This window comes from Muntiacus reevesi, chromosome 2 (assembly GCF_963930625.1).
Source record: "Muntiacus reevesi chromosome 2, mMunRee1.1, whole genome shotgun sequence".
In the NCBI taxonomy this organism is placed as follows: Eukaryota; Metazoa; Chordata; class Mammalia; order Artiodactyla; family Cervidae; genus Muntiacus; species Muntiacus reevesi.
In genome coordinates, this window is record NC_089250.1 from 19,956,921 (window position 1) to 19,977,994 (window position 21,074).

The 21,074-nt window shown below is 36.0% G+C and overlaps 1 protein-coding gene across 1 annotated transcript in view; it reads right to left on the minus strand.

Annotated features, from left to right (window-relative positions):
• Positions 1-21,074, minus strand: part of CCDC7 (coiled-coil domain containing 7) — an 84,504-nt gene that overhangs the window by 48,702 nt on the left and 14,728 nt on the right. Inside the window, exons 9-13 of the mRNA XM_065919143.1 lie at positions 19,079-19,151; positions 16,085-16,115; positions 15,563-15,652; positions 8,533-8,618; positions 207-261 (exon numbers count right to left, since the gene is read on the minus strand). Of these exons, the coding sequence (XP_065775215.1) occupies positions 207-261; positions 8,533-8,618; positions 15,563-15,652; positions 16,085-16,115; positions 19,079-19,151 (335 nt within the window). The remainder of the gene's footprint in view (positions 1-206; positions 262-8,532; positions 8,619-15,562; positions 15,653-16,084; positions 16,116-19,078; positions 19,152-21,074) is intronic.

Consider the following 21,074-nt stretch of genomic DNA (forward strand, 5'->3'; position numbering starts at 1 on the left):
ACATATCTGAATTCACCATTTGATTTTCTAAAACTTGCTGAAAAAAGTCAACCAACAGTAAAGAAGCATTATAAGAAGAAATTTAGTACACATGCACACACACAAATGCACATACACCTGTATTCACATACATATGTTGGCTATATAAACAGTTATCAGAGCATTATTAATCAAATTTAGATGCACAGGGAGAGATTCTGTGTTACCTGGACTTGAGGCACATTTTCTTTTACTTTAAGCTCTTTCCCTACAGACTTCTTCCTGAAAAAGAAATATTTTTAAATATATCATAATGTTTTATGATATCTGATGACTATGCTTTCTTGATGAGTACTTAAATCATTTTAAAGAAAAGAAATTTTGAGAGGTGCACTCAAGACGATGGAGTAGGAACACTGTGAACCTAACCTCCTCCCAGAGGCACATCAATTAGAACTATTTACAGAGCAACTATTGATGAGAATGACATGAAGACCAGCAGAGAAGATTTTCCACCAACAAAGATATAATGAAGTTAATTACTATAATGAGATGAATATGAAGGGCAAAGACTCAGTATAGTGAAGAATGACACTCCTGAGTAGATGACCCACAAATGGCAGCATAATCACAATTGCAGTGGTTCTCCCCCAAGGAATGAGGGGTCTGAGTTCCACATCAGGCTCCCTACCCCATGGGTGCTATACTGAGAAGACAAATCCCAAGAATATCTGGTTGTGAAGGACAATAGGGCTTGCATATTGGAGAGCAAGAGGGCTGAATCTATGTAGGAAATACAGAGCCTACTCTTACAAGGAGCATGCAAATCTCACATGCTCTTAGTTCCCAGTACAGGGGCAGTAATTTAAAAGAAGCCATGGGGCTTCCTTGGTGGTTCAGTGGTTAAGAACCTGCCTTCCAATGCAGGGGACACATGTTCAATCCCTGGTCAGAGAACTAAGACCCCATATGCCATGGGGCAACTAAGCCTGCATGCCACAACTACAGAGCCAAGCACTACAACAAAGATCCCGCAAGTTGCAACTAAGATCCAATGCAGTCAAAAATTAAATAAATAAATATTTTTTAAAAAATTAAAAGAAGCCAGGGTTGGACCCAGTTGCTGATCTTGGAGAGCCTCCTAGAGAAGCAGGAGGCAGCTGAGACTTCCTCTGAGGACACAGAGGTGGTGGCAGCCATTTTTGTGAGCTCATTCCACCATGAGGACAAAGTGCTGGCAGAACCATTTTGGAGTCTTCCCTCTAGACTATTAGTAGTTAGTCTAATAGTCTAATTGGCTTATCCACTCACCAGCCAACTGACACTAATCCAAGACATCCCTGAACCCCAGCCTGGGTACCCAGCCCTGTCCACCAGAAGGCCAGCAGCCACTACACAAGGCATGGTCTAGCACCCTACCTCAGGAAACAAAAAATCTCAAATAAACAATCTCATCTTACATCTAAAGGAACTAGAAAAAGAACAAAGTCCAAAAATTAGTAGAAGGAAAGAAAAAGAAGTTGGAGCAGAAATAAATGAAATAAAGATTTAAAAAATTTTTTTGAAACTCTATAAAACTAACAGTTGGTTTTGAAAAGTTAAACAAAATTGATAAAACTTTACCCAAACTAAAAGAAAAAAGAAAGAGGGGGCCCAAATAGAAAATGAAAGAGAAGTTATAAGAGATTAGCACAATTATACACAATAAAATGGACAACTTAGGAAAAAATGGACAAATTCCTAGAAACAGACAATTTCCCAAGACTAAATCAGGAAGAAATAGAAAATACAAACAGCATGATTACCAGAAATGAAATTGAATCAGTAATCAAAAAACTCCCAATGAACGAAAGTCCACAATCAAAGCACTTCATAGGTTAGTTTTACCAAACATTTAAGAAATAATTAACACTTAGCCTTCACAAACTATTCAAAAATTTAAAGAGAAAGGAACACTCTGAACTCATTATATGAGGCCAGCAAAACCCTGATATTAAAACTAGACAAAGATGCTACAAAAAAGGAAAGTTACAGATCAACATCACTGATGAATATAGATACAAAAGTCTTCAACAAAACATTAGCAAACCAAATTCAACAATACACTAAAAGGATTACAGGACTTCCCTGGTGGCCCAGTAGTTGACAGTCTGCCTGCCAGTGCTGGTGACATGAATCTGATCCCTACTCCGGGTAGATCCCATATGCTGTGCAGTTACTAAGTCCTTGCACCACAACTACTGAACCCATGCTTTAGAGTCTGTGTGCCACAAGAGAAGCCACTGCAATGAGAAGCCTGTGCACCACAACTAGAGAGCAGACACTGCTCACTGCAACCAGAGAAAGCCTGCAGGCAGAAATGAAGACCCAGTGCAGCCACAGATAATTTTTTTTTTTTAAAGGATCATACACCATGATCAAGTGGAATCCTAACCATTGTTGCAAGGATAATCTGACATCCAAAAGTCAATCAACATGATAAAGTACATTAACAACAAAGAATAAATATTATACTATCATCTCAATAGATGAAGAAAAACTTTTGACTAAGTTCAAAATCCATTTATGAGAAGAACTCTAAACAAAGTAGATACAGAGGGAATATACCTCAACATAATAAAGGTCCTATATGACAAACCCAAAGCTAACAACATACTCTATGAGAAAAAAATGAAAACATTTCCTCTAACATCAAGAACAAGACAAGGATGCCCACCACTTTTATTCAGTATTTTCTAGCCACAGCAATCAGACAAGACAAAGCATAAAAGGAATCCAAATTGGAAAAGAAGAAAAAACTGTCACTGTTTCCACATGACATGATATTTTATTTAGAAAATCCTAAATATGCTATCAAAAAAACTATTAAAGTGAACTCAGTAATGTTAAAGGATACAAAATAAACATACAGAAATCTGATGTGTCTCATACACTAACAACAGACTATTAGAGAAATCAAGGCGATTCCCTTCACTGTTCATTTGAAACTACAACCACATTGTTAATTGTTAATTATACCCTAATGCAAAATAGAAAGTTAAAAAAAGAGAGAAATTAAGAAAACAATCCCAGTCACAATTGCATCAAAAAAGAATAAAGTACTTAGGAACAAATCTCAAGGAGGTACAAGACCTGTACCTTGATACCCATAAGAAAATGATAAAAGAATTAAAAATAACATAAGCAAGTGGAAAAATAGTTCATGTCCACGAATCAGAAGAATTAACACTGTTAAAATGACCATACTATTCAGAGAAATCTATCCATGTAAAAATACTGCAGACATTTTTCACAGAACTAGAACAAATAATCCTAAAATTTCTATAGTAACACAAAAGATCACAAATAGCCAAAACAATCTTGAGAAAAAAGAACAGAACTGGTGGTTATCATGTACCCAGATTCCAAGATTTGGTAATATAGTTTGAAATCAGAGCACAAAAACAGACACACAATTCAGTGAAACAGAATAGAAACCCCAAAAATAAATCCATATGTATGTGGTCAATGAATCTAAGACAATGAAGGCAAAAATGTACAATGGGAAAAAAGCATCCTTTTCAGTAAACATTGCTGGAAAAACTAAACAGTTACATGTAAAAGAATTATACTGGACTACATTCTCACACCACATACAAAAATAAACTCAAAGACTTAAATATAAGACCTGAAACCGTAAAACTCCTAGAAGAAAACGCGAGTGGTACACTCTTTAACACTGATGTTAGCCATATTTTTGGCATATGTCTCCCCAGGCAAGAGAAACAAGAAAAAGTAAACAAATGGAACTACATCGAATTAAAAAGCTTTGCACAGCAATGGAAACTATCAATAGAATGAAAAGTCAGGCTACTATATAGAAGAAGAATTTCCAAATATATCTGATAAGGGTCAATATTCAAATACAAAAAACTCCCACAACTTAATATAAAAAAACCCCCAAACCTGATTTTAAAATGACAGAGAATCTGAATAGACGTTTTTCTAAACAAGGTATCTAGACAGCTGACAAAAGATGCTCAACATTACTAATCATCAGGGAAACGCAAATTAAAATCTCAATGATATATCCTTACACCCGTCAGAATGGCTATTACTGGCAAAAATGTAAAGAAAAGGGAACCCATGGTGCTTTGATGTGGGGAAAGTAAATTGATGAAGTCACTATGAAAACCAGTATAAGAGTTTTTCAAAAAATTAACACCACTACTACCACATGATCCAGCAAGTCTACTTCAAGTATTTTTCCAAAGAAAACAAAAATACTCTCCACAAAATGTCCCACGTTTATTGTAGCATTAATTACAATTGCCAAGTAATGAAAGCAAGTACTCAAGTACCCATCAACAGATGAATGGATAAAGATGTAGTGTATGTATGTGTGACATATACACACAAATACACACACACACACATATGTATATGTGCTTAGTGACTCAGTCATGTCCAACTCTTTGTGACCCCTTAGATTGTAGCCTGCCAGGCTCCTCTGTCAATGGGGATTCTCTAAATAAGAATACTGCAGTGGGCTGTCCAGGGGATCTTCCCAATCCAGGGACTGAACCCAGGTCTCCCACACTGCAGGCAGATTCTTTCCCATCTGACCCACCAGGGAAGCCCCATATATATATGTGTGTGTATCCATACATACATACATACATACATACACACACACACACATATATATGACAGAAAATAACTCATCCATAAAAAAGAATGAAATCGTGCTACCTGTGACAAAATGGATGGACCTAGAGGGTATTAAGCTAAATGAAATAACTCAGGTAAAGAAAAATACTGTATGATTTCACTTATACATGGAATCTGAAAAACAAAACAAATGAACAAACACAGCAAAACAAGCAAATTCATAGATACAGAGAACAAACTGGTCGTTACCAGAAGGGAGGAAGACAGAGGGATAATTAAAATAGGTAAGGAAAATTAAAACGTACAGACTTCTAGTTATAAAATCAGTAAAAGTCATGGAGATATAAGGTACAGAATAGGGAATATAGTCATTAATATCATAATAACTGTCTGACAGACAGGTGTGATTATTTTGAAACACATTAAAATATCAAATTACTATGCTGTATGGTGGTGGTGGTAGTTTAGTAGCTAAGTCGTGACCGACTCTTGTAATCCCATGGACTGAAGCCCACCAGGCTCCTCTGTCCAAAGAATTCTCCAGGCAAGAGTACTGGAGTGGGTTGCTATTTCCTTCTCCAACTACACTGTATACCTGTAACTAATGTATCAACTATACTTCTAGAACTAACACCCAAAAAAGATGTCCTTTTCATTATAGGGGACTGGAATGCAAAAGTAGGAAGTCAAGAAACACCTGGAATAACAGGCAAATTTGGCCTTGGAGTACAGAATGAAGCAGGGCAAAGGCTAACAGAGTTCTGCCAAGAGAACACACAGGTCATAGCAAACACCCTCTTCTAACAACACAAAAGAAGGCTCTACACATGGACATCACCAGATGGTTGACACCAAAACCAGACTGATTATATTCTTTGCAGCCAAAGATGGAGAAGCTCTATACAGTCAGCAAAAACAAGACTGGGAGCTGACTGTGGCTCAGATCATGAACTCCTTATTGTCAAATTCAGACTTAAATTGAAGAAAGTGGAGAAAACCACTAGACCATTCAGGTATGACCTAAATCAAATCCCTTATGACTATACAGCGGAAGTGAGAAATAGATTTAAGGAACTAGATCTGATAGACAGAGTGCCTGATGAACTATGGATGGAGGCTCATGACATTGTACAGGAGACAGGAATCAAGACCATCCCCACGAAAAAGAAATGCAAAAAAGCCAAATGGCTGTCTGAGGAAGCCTTACAAATAGCTGACAAAGACAGAAAGCGAAAAGCAAAGGAGAAAAGGAAAGATATAAACATTTGAATGCACAGTTCCAAAGAATAGCAAGGAGAGATAAGAAAGCCTTCCTCAGCGATCAACACAAAGAAATAGAGGAAAACAACAGAATGGGAAAGACTAGAGATCTCTTCAAGAAAATTAGAGATACCAAGGGAACATTTCATGCAAAGATGTGCTCAATAAAGGACAGAAATGATAAGGACCTAACAGAAGCAGAAGATATTAAGAATAGGTGGCAAGAATATACAGAAAAACTGTACAAAAAAGATCTTCACAACCTAGATAATCATGATGGTGTGATCACTCATCTAGAGCCAGACTTCCTGGCATATGAAGTCAAGTAGGCCTTAGGAAGCATCGCTACAAACAAAGCTAGTGGAGGTGATGGAATACAGGTTGAGCTATTTCAAATCCTGCAAGATGACGCTGTGAAAGTGCTGCACTCAATATGCCAGCAAATATAGAAAACTCAGCAGTGGCCACATGACTGGAAAAGGTCAATTTTCATTCCTGTCCCAAAGAAAGGCAATCCCAAAGAATGCTCATACTACCACACAATTGCACTCATCTCACACACCAGTAAAGTAATGCTCAAAATTCTCCAAGCCAGGCTTCAGCAATATGTGAACCATGAACTTCCAGATGTTCAAACTGGTTTTAGAAAAGACAGAGGGACCAGAGATCAAATTGCCAACATCCGATGGATCATTGAAAAAGCAAGGGAGTTCCAGAAAAACATCTATTTCTGCTTTATTGGCTATGCCAAAGCCTTTGACTGTGTGGATCACAATAAACTGTGGAAAATTCTTCAAGAGATGGGAGTACCAGACCTGCTGACCTGCCTCTTGAGAAACCTGTATGCAGGTCAGGAAGCAACAGTTAGAACTGGACATGGAACAACAGACTGGTTCCAAATAGGAAAAGGAGTACGCCAAGGCTGTATATTGTCACTCTGCTTGTTTAACTTATATGCAGAGTACATATGAGAAACACTGGGCTGGAGGAAGCACAAGCTGGAATCAAGATTGCCGGGAGAAATACCAATAACCTCAGATAAGCAGATGACACCACCCTTATGGCAAAAAGTGAAGAGGAACTAAAGAGCCTCTTGATGAAAGTAAAAGAGGAAAGTAAAAAGTTAGCTTACAGTTCAACATTCAGAAAACTAAGATCATGGCATCTGGTCCCATCACTTCATGGCAGACAGATGGGGAAACAGTGGAAACAGTGGCTGACTTTATTTTTCCAGGCTCCAAAATCACTGGAGATGGTGATTGCAGCCATGAAATCAAGACGCTTACTCCTTGGAAGGAAAGTTATGACCAACCTAGACAGCATATTAAAAAGCAGAGACATTACTTTGTCAACAAAGGTCCGTCTAGTCAAGGCTATGGTTTTTCTAGTGGTCATGTATGGATTTGAGAGGTGGACTATAAAGAAAGCTGAGTGCAGAAGAATTGATGCTTTTGAACTGTGGTGTTGGAGAAGACTCTTGAGAGTCCTTTGGACTGCAAGGAGATCCAGCCAGTCCATCCTAAAGGAGATCAGTCCTGGTTGTTCATTGGAAGGACTGATGTTGAAGCTGAAACTCCAATACCTTGGCCACCTGATGTGAAGAGCCAACTCACTGGAAAAGACCCTGATGCTGGGAAAGACTGAGGGCAGGAGGAGAAAGGGACGACAGAGGATGAGATTGGTTGGATGGCATCATTGACTCGATGGACAAGGGTTTGGGTGAACTCCGGGAGTTGGTGATGGACAGGGAGGCCTGGCGTGCTGCGGTTCATGGGGTCGCAAAGAGTCAGACATGACTGAGCAACTGAACTGAATTGATACTTCATAAAAAAGAAATAAAATTTCATAAGGAATGCATATTTTTATCAGCTATACTTCAATTTAAGAAAAGAAATTCATACTTTTAAAAGTCATAAAATTCATAAAGCTTAAATATTAAATTGCTGAATAACATTTGTCAATCTAACATCTCATTGGTATGATTAAAATATGCTAAGCTGAGATGGGAAAAGGATTTTCAAAGTACACTGGTCATTATTTCTTCTCTGATTTTCTTTTCCTCTCTTAAGAAAAGGCCATTAGTCTGGTAAGTTTCTTTTTAGACTTTGTGGAACTCTATAAAGATTGAATTGATAGTTCCTTTTTAAACTATATATTTATGTTAGGGTTTGATCAAGAAAATTCCAGTGGCATAAATTATTTTATATTAATAAGGAAAATATTCTCTTAATAAGGCCACTTTAAAATAACCTACATTAAAATCAGATACTTTTCTTCATAAAATAAGACAAGTAAGAAGTGCAGTAAATAGGAACAGCCCATACTGGGGAGAGGGGTTAACATACAAATCACAAATCATGAGCTAACACATCAGTGAAATAATGTAAATTCGTTCATCTCTAAAATTATTTGGGTTTAATTTTGTCTACCTATATCTGAATATCTTGTAATTCTCTCTAACCCATTTTTAGTTCTTTGTTCTTCCCTTCTCAGCTTTCTCTCACCCATATCCTGGTCTGCTTATAAAACTATACATGTTTTTAGAAACCTGTTAATAAATTATGTTTATATGACTTGAAATTGTATAAAATGAAAATATAAATTTATAAGTAAAAAATATTAACAAGTATCTTTTTTTCTTACACTTCTGAATCTTCAGATTTTCCTTTGTCCTTTTTCTTCTCTGTTTTCATAATTTTCTTTGTTCGCTCACTTGTAGCCTTTGTTTTCTGTGTAGTTTTATATATGCCAGAAATAAAGTTAGGAAGAGAATAAATCATAAATAAATACATGATAATATACATTATTCAGATTTCCATTTTACTCTGAGAATCACTACACTGTGTTTCAAGGGAAATTATCAAATAAAAGCAAAACAAAATTAATGATATAGCCAGAATGCTTGTTATAGTGCTATATAGAATATAATTCACCAAATAAGCTAATACATATCAAACAAATTCCTCTGACAAATTACAGTCAGTTCTTCTATAACATTGTATATGCCATCTTGAAAATCACCTCCCTGTGAAAAATCATATGATAAAAACTGCAGGATATATGGGGGGGAAGAGTCTAGGTTATGCAAAAACACTGTCAATGATACATGTCAAAAATCAAAACCTATTAGGAACATTACTTCAGTTTTTTTTTTTTTTTTTTTTTTTTTTTTTTTTTAATATTATTTTATTAGTTGGAGGCCAATCACTTTACAACATTTCAGTGGGTTTTGTCATACATTGACATGAATCAGCCATATAGTTACATGTATTCCCCATTCCGATCCCCCCTCCCACCTCCCTCCCCACCCGACTCCCCAGGGTCCTCCCAGTGCACCAGGCCCGAGCACCTGACTCATGTATCCCACCTGGGCTGGTGGTCCGTTTCACCATAGACAATATACATGCTGTTCTTTCAAAACATCCCACCCTCACGTTCTCCCCCAGAGTTCAAAAGTCTGTTCTGTATTTCTGTGTCTCTTTTTCTGTTTTGCATATAGGGTTATCGCCACCATCTATCTAAATTCCGTATATATGTGTTAGTATACTGTAATGTTCTTTATCTTTCTGACTTACTTCACTCTGTATAATGGGCTCCAGTTTCATCCATCTCATTAGAACTGCTTCATTCAGTTTTACATAGTTAAATGATTAAGAAATAAGATACTGTGAGAAACATAGCTCTTTATCTTGAAAAAGAAATCAAGTTTCTTTGTGGAAATGAGCATCAAACATATTTCAAGTTAAGAGATATTAAGCAGTATTGGAAGGAAGCTTATCTGAAATTGAACAAAAATTTCTAATGCCTGGATTGGTGCGGTACACTCTATACCTGGTAAACTAAGGAAGCTTGCAGAAGCTATTTTCTACTTTCACCTAGTACTATTTGCTGATGAATTTGTGTGTAAGCAATTGTAAAATTCACATTATGCTCAAACTGTTCGGTCATGTTGAAAACCAAACATGTTTTGCATTTCAAAACAAATATTATAGCAGAACTGACATGTTTTAAACTATTTTTGAACTACTATGTAGTACCAGGTTATTTTATACAAGAAAGTATAAAAAATTTGAAAATTAGATTACTAAAAATTTTAGACAAACTTAATAATAGAGACCTATTATGATACTGAGAGGTTATTTCCTATTTCAGACCACAACTTCCAACAGATACGAAATTCACCATAGCAAAGTTCTCACAAGTTAAACACCAAGTGTGATAATTTCCATAAAACACAGAAAGTTAGTATAATAATACATTTTTAATGAAAATTGTTAATATTGCCAAATAGTTTTCCAGCTTAAATCAGAGTTTTGGTATGTATTTCCTATTTAGAAAAATCTAATATATGGGCAATCAAAACACACTAAAATAATGAAAGGGATAAAAGAACTAAAAAATAATGAACATATCATCAGTGAGCTATGAGATAAATTCAAATGGATTAATATGCTTACAACTGGAGTTCATGATGGAGAAAACAGGTGGGAAAAGAATATTTGAAGAAATAATGGCCAATTTTTTTCAAATTTTATGAAAACTATATATCTGCAAATCTACAACAGTATAAGGAAAACCACTCCCCAAGACACATATAATCAAATTACTTTAAAGCAGTAATAAGAAGAAAATCTTAAAAGTGGACAGAGGAGAAAAGCAGACACAATAAGGAGAACACAGACTTCTTGTAACAAATAATGCAAGCCTAAAGAGAAAGGAACAACATCTTTTTTTTTTTTTTTTTTTTTTTTTTAAATATTATTTTATTAGTTGGAGGCCAATCACTTCACAACATTTCAGTGGGTTTTGTCATACATTGACATGAATCAGCCATATAGTTACACGTATTCCCCATCCCGATCCCCCCTCCCACCTCCCTCCCCTCCCGACTCCTCAAGGTCCTCCCAGTGCACCAGGCCCGAGCACCTGACTCATGTATCCCACCTGGGCTGGTGGTCCGTTTCACCATAGATAATATACATGCTGTTCTTTCAAAACATCCCACCCTCACGTTCTCCCCCAGAGTTCAAAAGTCTGTTCTGTACTTCTGTGTCTCTTTTTCTGTTTTGCATATAGGGTTATCGCCACCATCTATCTAAATTCCGTATATATGTGTTAGTATACTGTAATGTTCTTTATCTTTCTGGCTTACTTCACTCTGTATAATGGGCTCCAGTTTCATCCATCTCATTAGAACTGATTCAAATGAATTCTTTTTAACGGCTGAGTAATATTCCATGGTGTATATGTACCACAGCTTCCTTATCCATTCATCTGCTGATGGGCATCTGGGTTGCTTCCATGTCCTGGCTATTATAAACAGTGCTGCAATGAACATTGGGGTGCACGTGTCTCTTTCAGATCTGGATTCCTCAGTGTGTATGCCTAGAAGTGGTATTGTTTGCAGATGACATGATCCTCTACATAGAAAACCCTAAAGACTCTTCCAGAAAATTATTAGAGCTAATCAATGAATATAGTAAAGTTGCAGGATATAAAATTAACACACAGAAATCCCTTGCATTCCTATACACTAACAATGAAAAAACAGAAAGAGGAATTAAGGAAACAATACCATTCACCATTGCAACAAAAAGAATAAAATACTTAGGAGTATATCTACCTAAAGAAACAAAAGACCTATACATAGAAAACTATAAAACACTGATGAAAGAAATCAAAGAGGACACAAACAGATGGAGAAACATACCGTGCTCATGGATTGGAAGAATCAATATTATCAAAATGGCTATTCTACCCAAAGCAATCTATAGATTCAATGCAATCCCTATCAAGTTACCAACGGTATTTTTCACAGAACTAGAACAAATAATTTCACAATTTGTATGGAAATACAAAAAACCTCGAATAGCCAAAGTAATCTTGAGAAAGAAGAATGGAACTGGAGGAATCAACCTGCCTGACTTCAGACTCTACTACAAAGCCACAGTCATCAAGACAGTATGGTACTGGCACAAAGACAGAAATATAGATCAATGGAATAGAATAGAAAGCCCAGAGATAAATCCACGAACATATGGACACCTCATCTTTGACAAAGGAGGCAAGGATATACAATGGAAAAAAGACAATCTCTTTAACAAGTGGTGCTGGGAAAACTGGTCAACCACTTGTAAAAGAATGAAACTAGAACACTTTCTAACACCATACACAAAAATAAACTCAAAATGGATTAAAGATCTAAATGTAAGACCAGAAACTATAAAACTCCTAGAGGAGAACATAGGCAAAACACTCTCCGACATAAATCACAGCAAGATCTTCTATGACCCACCTCCCAGAATATTGGAAATAAAAGCAAAAATAAACAAATGGGACCTAATGAAAATTAAAAGCTTTTGCACAACAAAGGAAACTGTAAGTAAGGTGAAAAGACAGCCCTCAGATTGGGAGAAAATAATAACAAATGAGGAAACAGACAAAGGATTAATCTCAAAAATATACAAGCAACTCCTGAAGCTCAATTCCAGAAAAATAAACGACCCAATCAAAAAATGGGCCAAAGAACTAAACAGACATTTCTCCAAAGAAGACATACAGATGGCTAACAAACACATGAAAAGATGCTCAACATCACTCATCATCAGAGAAATGCAAATCAAAACCACAATGAGGTACCATTACACGCCAGTCAGGATGGCTGCTATCCAAAAGTCTACAAGCAATAAATGCTGGAGAGGGTGTGGAGAAAAGGGAACCCTCTTACACTGTTGGTGGGAATGCAAACTAGTACAGCCACTATGGAAAACAGTGTGGAGATTTCTTAAAAAACTGGAAATAGAACTGCCATAGGAACAACATCTTTAAAGCACTGGAAAGCGGGGAAAAGGTCAACCTAGAATTCTTTATTCAGTAAAAATCTCTTTCAAAACTGAAGGCAAAATATTTTGTCCAGCAAAGAGCAGCAACCCTGCACAACAAAATGACAAAGAATCCTTCAAAGAGAAGAAAAATGATATCAGATGGAAATAAAGGAAATCAACAAATAAAGAATACAATAAATGATAATTATTTGGGTAAATATAAACACTATTTTCCTGTTAATTAAATCTCTTTAAAGGGCAATATTTTACAACAAAACTAATAACAACGTGTTGTACAGTAGTAAAATGTTTAAAAACAATAGCACAAAAGCTGGAAAGAGACAAATGATAGTATGTTTTAAGGTTCTTATACATAAAGTAATTTAATATCACATGAATAGAGACTACAATAAGTTAAAAACAAGATTGCAAACTCTAAAGCAATCAATAAAGCAACCTACTGAGCAGCAAATTAAAAAGTAATACAGACAATGCTACCTGAAAGCAGGGTGCCGTTGCAACACAATTAAAACTGTGGAAGTGGTTTTGAAATAAGGCATTGGGCAGAGGTTGGAGGAATTTTATGGAGTTAAAAAGAAATTCATGAAAAAATAATATGACAAAAGAAAAAATCCTTTAACCTGATACATTGTTTTGAGAGACAGAGAGAGAAAGAGAAAGGCAGGCTGACTGATCACAAGAATAAAAAAAAATTCCCCTTGAAATCAGGAATAAAAAATGCCCACTTTCAACATGTCCATTCAGTATTATTCTAGAGAACTTTGCCAGTGTAAGAAAGAAAATTTGGGCTATCGCTTACCCATATCTTCTGAATAAAGATATGTCAATTATGCAAGTAGAAAATAAAAATCTAACCATTATGATAGTGTGACTAGGTTTGTAGATGCAAAATACAATACACAAAAATTTGATACATTTCCCTAGCAATAGCTTTAAAATATTTTAATATACCAACTAACTTAGCACAGAAATAAAAGCTCCTAACATTAAGATAACAAAGACAAATAAGACCTTTAAGAAGAAAATCATAATATTCCTTTTAAGCGTTGTGAAACAATTGAGACATTTACTATTTGTTAATGAAAAGATGTATATTGATAGCCTATATATCTCTCGAATGTGATGTATAACTTCAGTGCAAGTGTAGAATTTGCCAAGTTAATTCTAAAATTTACAAGAAAGTGCAAAGGCCCAAAATAAATAAATTCTCATAAATAACAAGGTGGATCCACTTGCCCTACAAAATATCAGGACTTACTCTAAATATGAAATCATTAAAGGTCTCAAGTATTGGTATAGGAAGAGACAAGGCCAACAGAAAAGAATACAGAGAGCAGAAACAGATCTTTTTATGCAGTGATACTCTCTAGCAACATCATACCAAACCATACATATCTAGGAGATCCTATTTAGGAAGCTATAGGAGAAAGTCAGGTGATAACAGGAAAGGAATAAATAAGGAGTCAGCAGACTGTTTTTCAGTCACTCAGTGGTGTCTCTTTGCGACCCCATGGACTGCAGCATGCCAGGCTTCCCTGTCCTTCACCCTCTACCAGAGCTTACTCAAACTCATGTCCAATGAGTTCATTATGCCATACAACCATCTCGTCTCTGTCAAGGCTGTATATTGTCACCCTGCTTGTTTAACTTATATGCAGAGTACATCATGAGAAACACTGGGCTGGATGAAGCACAAACTGGAATCAAGATTGCCAGGAGAAATATCAATAACCTCAGATATGTAGATGACACCACCCTCATGGCAGAAAGCAAATAAAAACTAAAGTCTCTTGATGAAAGTGAAAGAGGAGAATGAAAAAGTTGGCTTAAAACTCAACATTCAGAAAACTAAGGTCATGGCATCTGCTCCCATCACTTCATGGCAAACAGATGGAGAAACAACGGAAACAGTGGCTGACTTTATTTTGGGGGGCTCCAAAATCACTGCAGATGGTGACTGCAGTCATGAAATGAAAAGACGCTTGCTTCTTGGAAGAAAAGTTATGACCAACCTAGACAGCATATTAAAAAACAGAGACATTACTTTGTCAAAAAAGGTCCGTCTATTTAAAGGTATGGTTTTCCCAGCAGTCATGTATGGATGTGAGAGTTGGACTATAAAGAAAGGTGAGCACCGAAGAATCAATGCTTTTGAACTGTGGTGTTGGAGAAGACTCTTGAGAGTCCCTTGGACTGCAAAGAAATCCAACCAGTCCATCCTAAAAGAGATCAATCCTGACTTACTGGAAGGACGATGCGGAAGCTGAAACTTTGTCCACCTGATGCGAAGAACCGACTGATTGGAAAAAACCCTGATGCTGGGAAAGATTGAAGGTGGGAGGAAAAGAGGACTATAGAGGATGAGATGGTTGGATGGCATCACCGACGCAATGGACATGAGTTTGAGTAGGCTCTGGGAGTTGATGATGGACAGGGAACCCTGGCGTGCTGCAGTCCATTGGGTCGCAAAGAGTCAGACACGACTGAGCGACTGAACTGACTGATGGTAATTTAGAACACAGCATTTTTTTTTCTTCAAAACACAGCTGCTGCCAATTAATAGGGCTTCTCAAGTGGCACTAGTAAGAAAGAATCTGTCTGCCAATGCAGGAGACATAAGAGACCAAAGTTGAATCCCCTGGGTCGAGATGAGCCCCTTGAGTAGGGAATGGCAACCGGATCCAGTATTCTTGCTTGGAAAATTCCAGACAGAGGAGCCTAGAAGGCTACAGTTCATGGGGCTGCAAAGAGTTGGAGATAACTGAGCACAGGCTACCAATTATTAGTACTGGTATGTAAGCCATTTTCAGACACTAAAGTTAACCAACCTCTGTACTTTTCAACTTTTGTAGTTCAGTTTCCAGCATTAGTTTCTCCTCTGATAATACTTGGAGATTACTTTGAATCTGTGTGTATTTCTAAAAACAAATATTATAATTTCATTAATAATGAAAAACAAGCATATTAATATGGAGAGGTTATTTGGGTGCTTAATTATTAAAGTAAAAAAAGTCTTTATTAACTCATAGAAATCATGAACCACTGGTATTAATCTGCATAGTGAAGTTATAAGAGGTGCTGAAAGAGGCAAAGGTAATATGATTGACAATGGAAGTTCAGACTGTGGGATGTTATAGTTCAGTATTTCAAAAGTTAAGTGTTTCTGAGTGATAATAAAGTCTACTAAAATCAAAAGAATAGACAAAAATTTCCAGCTGTCACATGCATAAAACTTTTGAATAAACTAAGCATTAGATCTTTATTTAACATTACATATCCTGACAATTTCTAGAATCTATCAGCAACATCAAGGACAAAGTGCAAATTCAAACTGAGAGCACTATACTTACAGCCTCTAACATCAGTTGCTCATTCATAGCTCTGAAAAACAAACCAAAAATACCTATAATGTATTATAATTTTAAAATTTTATTTTTATGTAATATCATGTATTTTCTATGCAAAAAAATTAATATAAACTTTGACTAGCATTCCAAAATTTCAATGTTCTTCCCAGAGACACTGTTCGATTGCTGTGTATCTTTCCAGGACTTGCTCCATGGATTTATATGATACTTTACATTCCTATTCTATACTTTTTCTTAATGAGCTGGATGTTTGTTTCCTTTTTCACATAAATGACATCACTGGATATGTTGTTCTCAACATTTTTTTCACTTAACACAACTTCTGAGATCTACTTATATAAGTAAATATAGATTCCTCTCACTCCCTTTAAATACAACTTCTGATTCCATATCAAGATTTGGCAAGCTTTTTCCATAAAGAACCAGATAGTGAGTCTTTTACACATTACAAACCAGTTGGTCTTGTCACTACCAGTCAGCTCTGCAGTGGATGTGGCTGTGTTCTAACAAAACTTTATAAACAAAAACAGGCTGCCAGCTAGATTTGACTCATGGACTGCAGCTTGCTGACAACTGTTCCATAGTACAGATAAACTATTTTTTGGACTAATGAGCTTTTTATTAATTATAATCAGAATTTTTTTTAAGTTTTATTATGATTAACACACTATAAAATTAACTCACTTAAAAGTATACAATTCAATACCTTTTAATATATTCACTGAGTAACAATTGTTGTTGTTTAGTTTCTAAGTTGTGTCCAACTCTTTTCCGACCCCATGGACTGTAGCCAACCAGGTACCTCTGTCTATGGGATTCTCCAGGCAAGAATACTGGAGTTGGTTGCCATTTCCTTCTCCAGGACATCTTCCTGACCCAGGGATTGAACCTGTGTCTCCTGCATTGGAGGTGGATTCTTTACTGCTGAGCCACCAGTAAAGCCCAACAGTGATTATTACCACTACCTAATTTTAGCACATTTTAATTACCTCAGAAAGAAATGTGGTAGCCATTAGCACTCACTGGCCATTTTTCCCAGCACTACTTCGGTCCTGGCAGTCACAAGTCTATTTTCTGTCACTATATATTTCATATAAAAAGAATTACAAAATACGTGGTCTTTTGAGACTGTTTTATTTCCCTAGCATAATGTTTGTAACACGTATTAGTACCGCGTTCCTTTTATTGCAAATAACATTGCATTGTATGGATATAATCACTCTATTGATTCATTTGTCAGTTTATAGGCATTTGGGTTGTTTCTACTTTGGGGCCATTATGAATAATGCTACTATGAATATACTTGCCCAAGTTTTTGTGTGGACAAATATTTTCATTTCTATTAGGTGTAAACATAGAAACAGAATTTCTTAGTCATATGTCAACTGTATATTTAATATTTTGAGCAACTGGCAAACTATTCCATAGCAGATGTACCACTTAAATTCCCACCAGCAATGTATGAGGGTCCCAATTTCTCTACCTCCTTGCCAATACTGGTTACTGTCCATTGTTTTCATTGATATTATAGCCATCACAGTGCTAGTTGATATGAAGAGGTATATGACTATAGTTTTGATTCCCTGTAACTAATGATGTTCAGTATCTTTCCCTGTGCTCATTGACCCTTTGTGTATACTGTGTGGAAAATACTTATTTGGATTATTTGCCCATTGTCAAATATGATTATCTTTTTATGATTGAGGTTAAGAGTGCTTTTGTATATTCTGGGTGTAAGTCCCATATCAAATACATGATTTATGAACAGTTTTCACATTCTATGATTGTCTTCTCATGTTCCTAATGGTATTATTTGCAGCACAAGTTTTTAAGTTCATTTATTTTTTCTTTAGTTGGTTGTTCTTTTGCTATCTTAAGAAACCACTGGCTAACTCTAAGTAAAAATATTTACTCCTGTATTTAAAAGGTTTAGTTTTAGCTCTGAAATTTACATCTGGTAATTTTGAATTAATTTCTGTGTATGGCACAAAGAAAAGGATCTAACCTCATTCTTTTGCATGTGGATATTCAGTTCTCTAAGCACAGTTATTAAAAAAAAATTATTCTTTTCTTACTGAATGGTCTTGACCTCCATGTTGATCAGTTAACCATAAATGTAATGATTTATTTCTGGACATTATTTCCATTCATTCTAGTCCACTGATCTATATAGGTTTATCCTTACACCAGTATTACATTGTCTTGAGTACTATAAGTGTATACAGAGCTAAAACCACTGAAGTATGAGACCTCTAACTTTGTTCTTCTTAAGATTTCTTTGACTATTCTGAGTTCTCAGAGCTCTTTTCATCCTGAAAAACTGAAACTCTATACCCATAAAGAAAGAACTTCCCATTCCTCATCCCTCCTGGCAACCACCATTCTATTTTCTCTCTGGGTGAATCTGACTACTTAAAATGCCTCATAAGTGAAATCACACAATTTTGTCTTTTATGACTGGCATATAATTACTCAGCATTAAGGTCCTCAAGATTCATCCATGTTGTACCATACGTTAGAATTTCTTTCCTTTTTAAGGTTGAATAATATTCCACTGTATGTAGACGACACATTTTCTTTATCCATTCATCCATCACTGGATACTTGGGTTGCTTCCACCTCTTTGCTATTGTGAATGATGCTACAGTGAACATGGCTGTACAAATATCTCTTCAAGACTGTAATTTCAATTTGGGGGGGTGTTACATTCCCAGAAATGAAATTGCTGTATCTCCACTTCATGATCCAAAAAAACTAATCATATTTTTTAAGGAATTGACATACTATTTTCTGTTGTGGTCATACAGCTTCATAATCTGTATGATTATAATTTTAAGCTTCAAAATTAAACATATCATAAAAATTAACAAAATTAAAATGTTTAACAGTAGTTTCATTTTCTATGTTTCCAATTTATCTGAAATAAATATGCACTTATATTTATAATGAGGAAAAGGATTTATTTTAGAAGCTTACCTTTCTAATTTATTTGCCTGATTTTCAAATATTTTCAACATGGTATTCAATTGATTTGTTACAGGAGAAGTTTCTATTGTGAAAAAAAAAAAAAAAGGAAAACATTTAAAGGTATTACAAATGGCAGAGGCTATATGTATATGCTGACAAAACTTACTGCTATATGTGAGAACCAAACAATGAGGAAACAGCAGAAATATGCAACACATAACAAGGGGACCAAATAAATCAAGTATATCAAGAAGCTAAGTAAACCAGAGACCTAGCTCCCTGATTATTCAAAGAGTATATTGAGAGAAGTCAGCTTCAGAAGATAAAATTCAGAATTTCTTATAGGTAAGAAAGTATTTAATAATGCTTGTACAGAAAGTAATATGGTGTAACAAACAATATTTTAAAATTAATCCAATAAAAGCATAGCACATAATTTTAAATTATGTACTGTATACAGTAAAAGATTACAAAAAATGAAGCATTATTTATGCCACAATCTGAAAAACAGTTCTCAAGAGGGAAAAAGGACCCTGCTATGGACTGAATATTTGTGCTCACCCAAATTCATGTTAAAATCCTAATCTCCAATACAATAATAATTAGAGACGGGGTCTTTGAGAGACAATTAAATCATGAGAATAGAGCCATGTGAGACACAAGAGAGCTTGCTTGCTCTCTCCTCATGGTCTCTCCATTATTTAAGGACACAGCAAGAAGATGTCCATCTGCAATACAGGAAGAAAGCTCTCACCAGAACCTGACCAGGATGGAACCCTGATTTGAACTTCTCAGCCTCCAGAACCATGAGAAATACCTTTCTATTGCTTGATCCACTCAGTCTATGGCAATTTGTTATGGCAGCCCCTATAATGGGCCCATATCTACAATTCTACTAGTTCAGGAATTTCAACTCAGTAGCATAGAACATGTAGATGGGAATATTACACATCCATTGCCATATGGAACAGCTTGGGAAATCATTCAATTGATCTTCCTCAAGACCTCATTATGAATGACCTTAAAACAGAACAAAAAAGATCAGAGAATCCAAGTCTCATTGAACTGTTCTATTATAGTTAAGACCCTTTTCCGAGCAGAGTGTCTCTGGTTAACAAAGTGGTTTAAAAGTTATTTTAAAGCAGCCAAATTTTTCCTTAAAAATTATGAGTAAAATTTCTACTTGTATATTTTATTATTTTAGAATGGTTTTATGATTAGAAGATGTGTTCCACTGGTCTACAAGTGGGCACAGAGACCTCTGTTTTTGTCCATGATGGTGCATCAGGGACCAGAGTTACTTTAAACCTATTAAAAACTGGACAAATATATGATATAGTATTCAGACACCAGAAAACAGAAGGGACAAGGCAGTAATCCCTCACAGAAGGAAAACAAGGAATTGCTCAGTGACGAGCCTACCTTACTGCCTGAAGTCCCAGACCACAGCATAAGGAAGGGAAACCCAGATAAACTACTGGTCTCCTTGAGTTCAGAGACAAGGTTTAGAGAGTGGAGAGGCCAAAGCAGCCAGAATTCACAGGGCGCAGTAGTAGACAGAAGGCAGCTGCACAGGTTGAGGAAGACAGAGCTCCACAGACATGCAAACGGTTCCCCCTAAAGCAGACAGAGACTTTTACTGTCTACTCCAAAGCTCTAGATATCTTTCTGTCCAACCTAGTCAGTCAGGGCTGCCTCACATCAGAAGTCTCTATAGATCTTGGGAATATCGCAGAATGTATAGCAGGCCTTCATTTAAACATGACACTGTTAGAGTTTATAGCTGAAGCTGAAAGAGAACAGGATTACCATCAACTTTTTCTAACCAAGTCTTATTTTCCACTTTCAAAACAGTATTCCACAGCACACATGATTGTTTGAAAATTCTCCCCAGTATTAAGACATAAAAAAAGGCAGTTTCTCCTTTCTGTTGATAAGTAGTCAGAAGTTTGAGTTCTAGCAGATCTTTATATTCATGAATTGATAGGTACTCAGCTACAGTCAA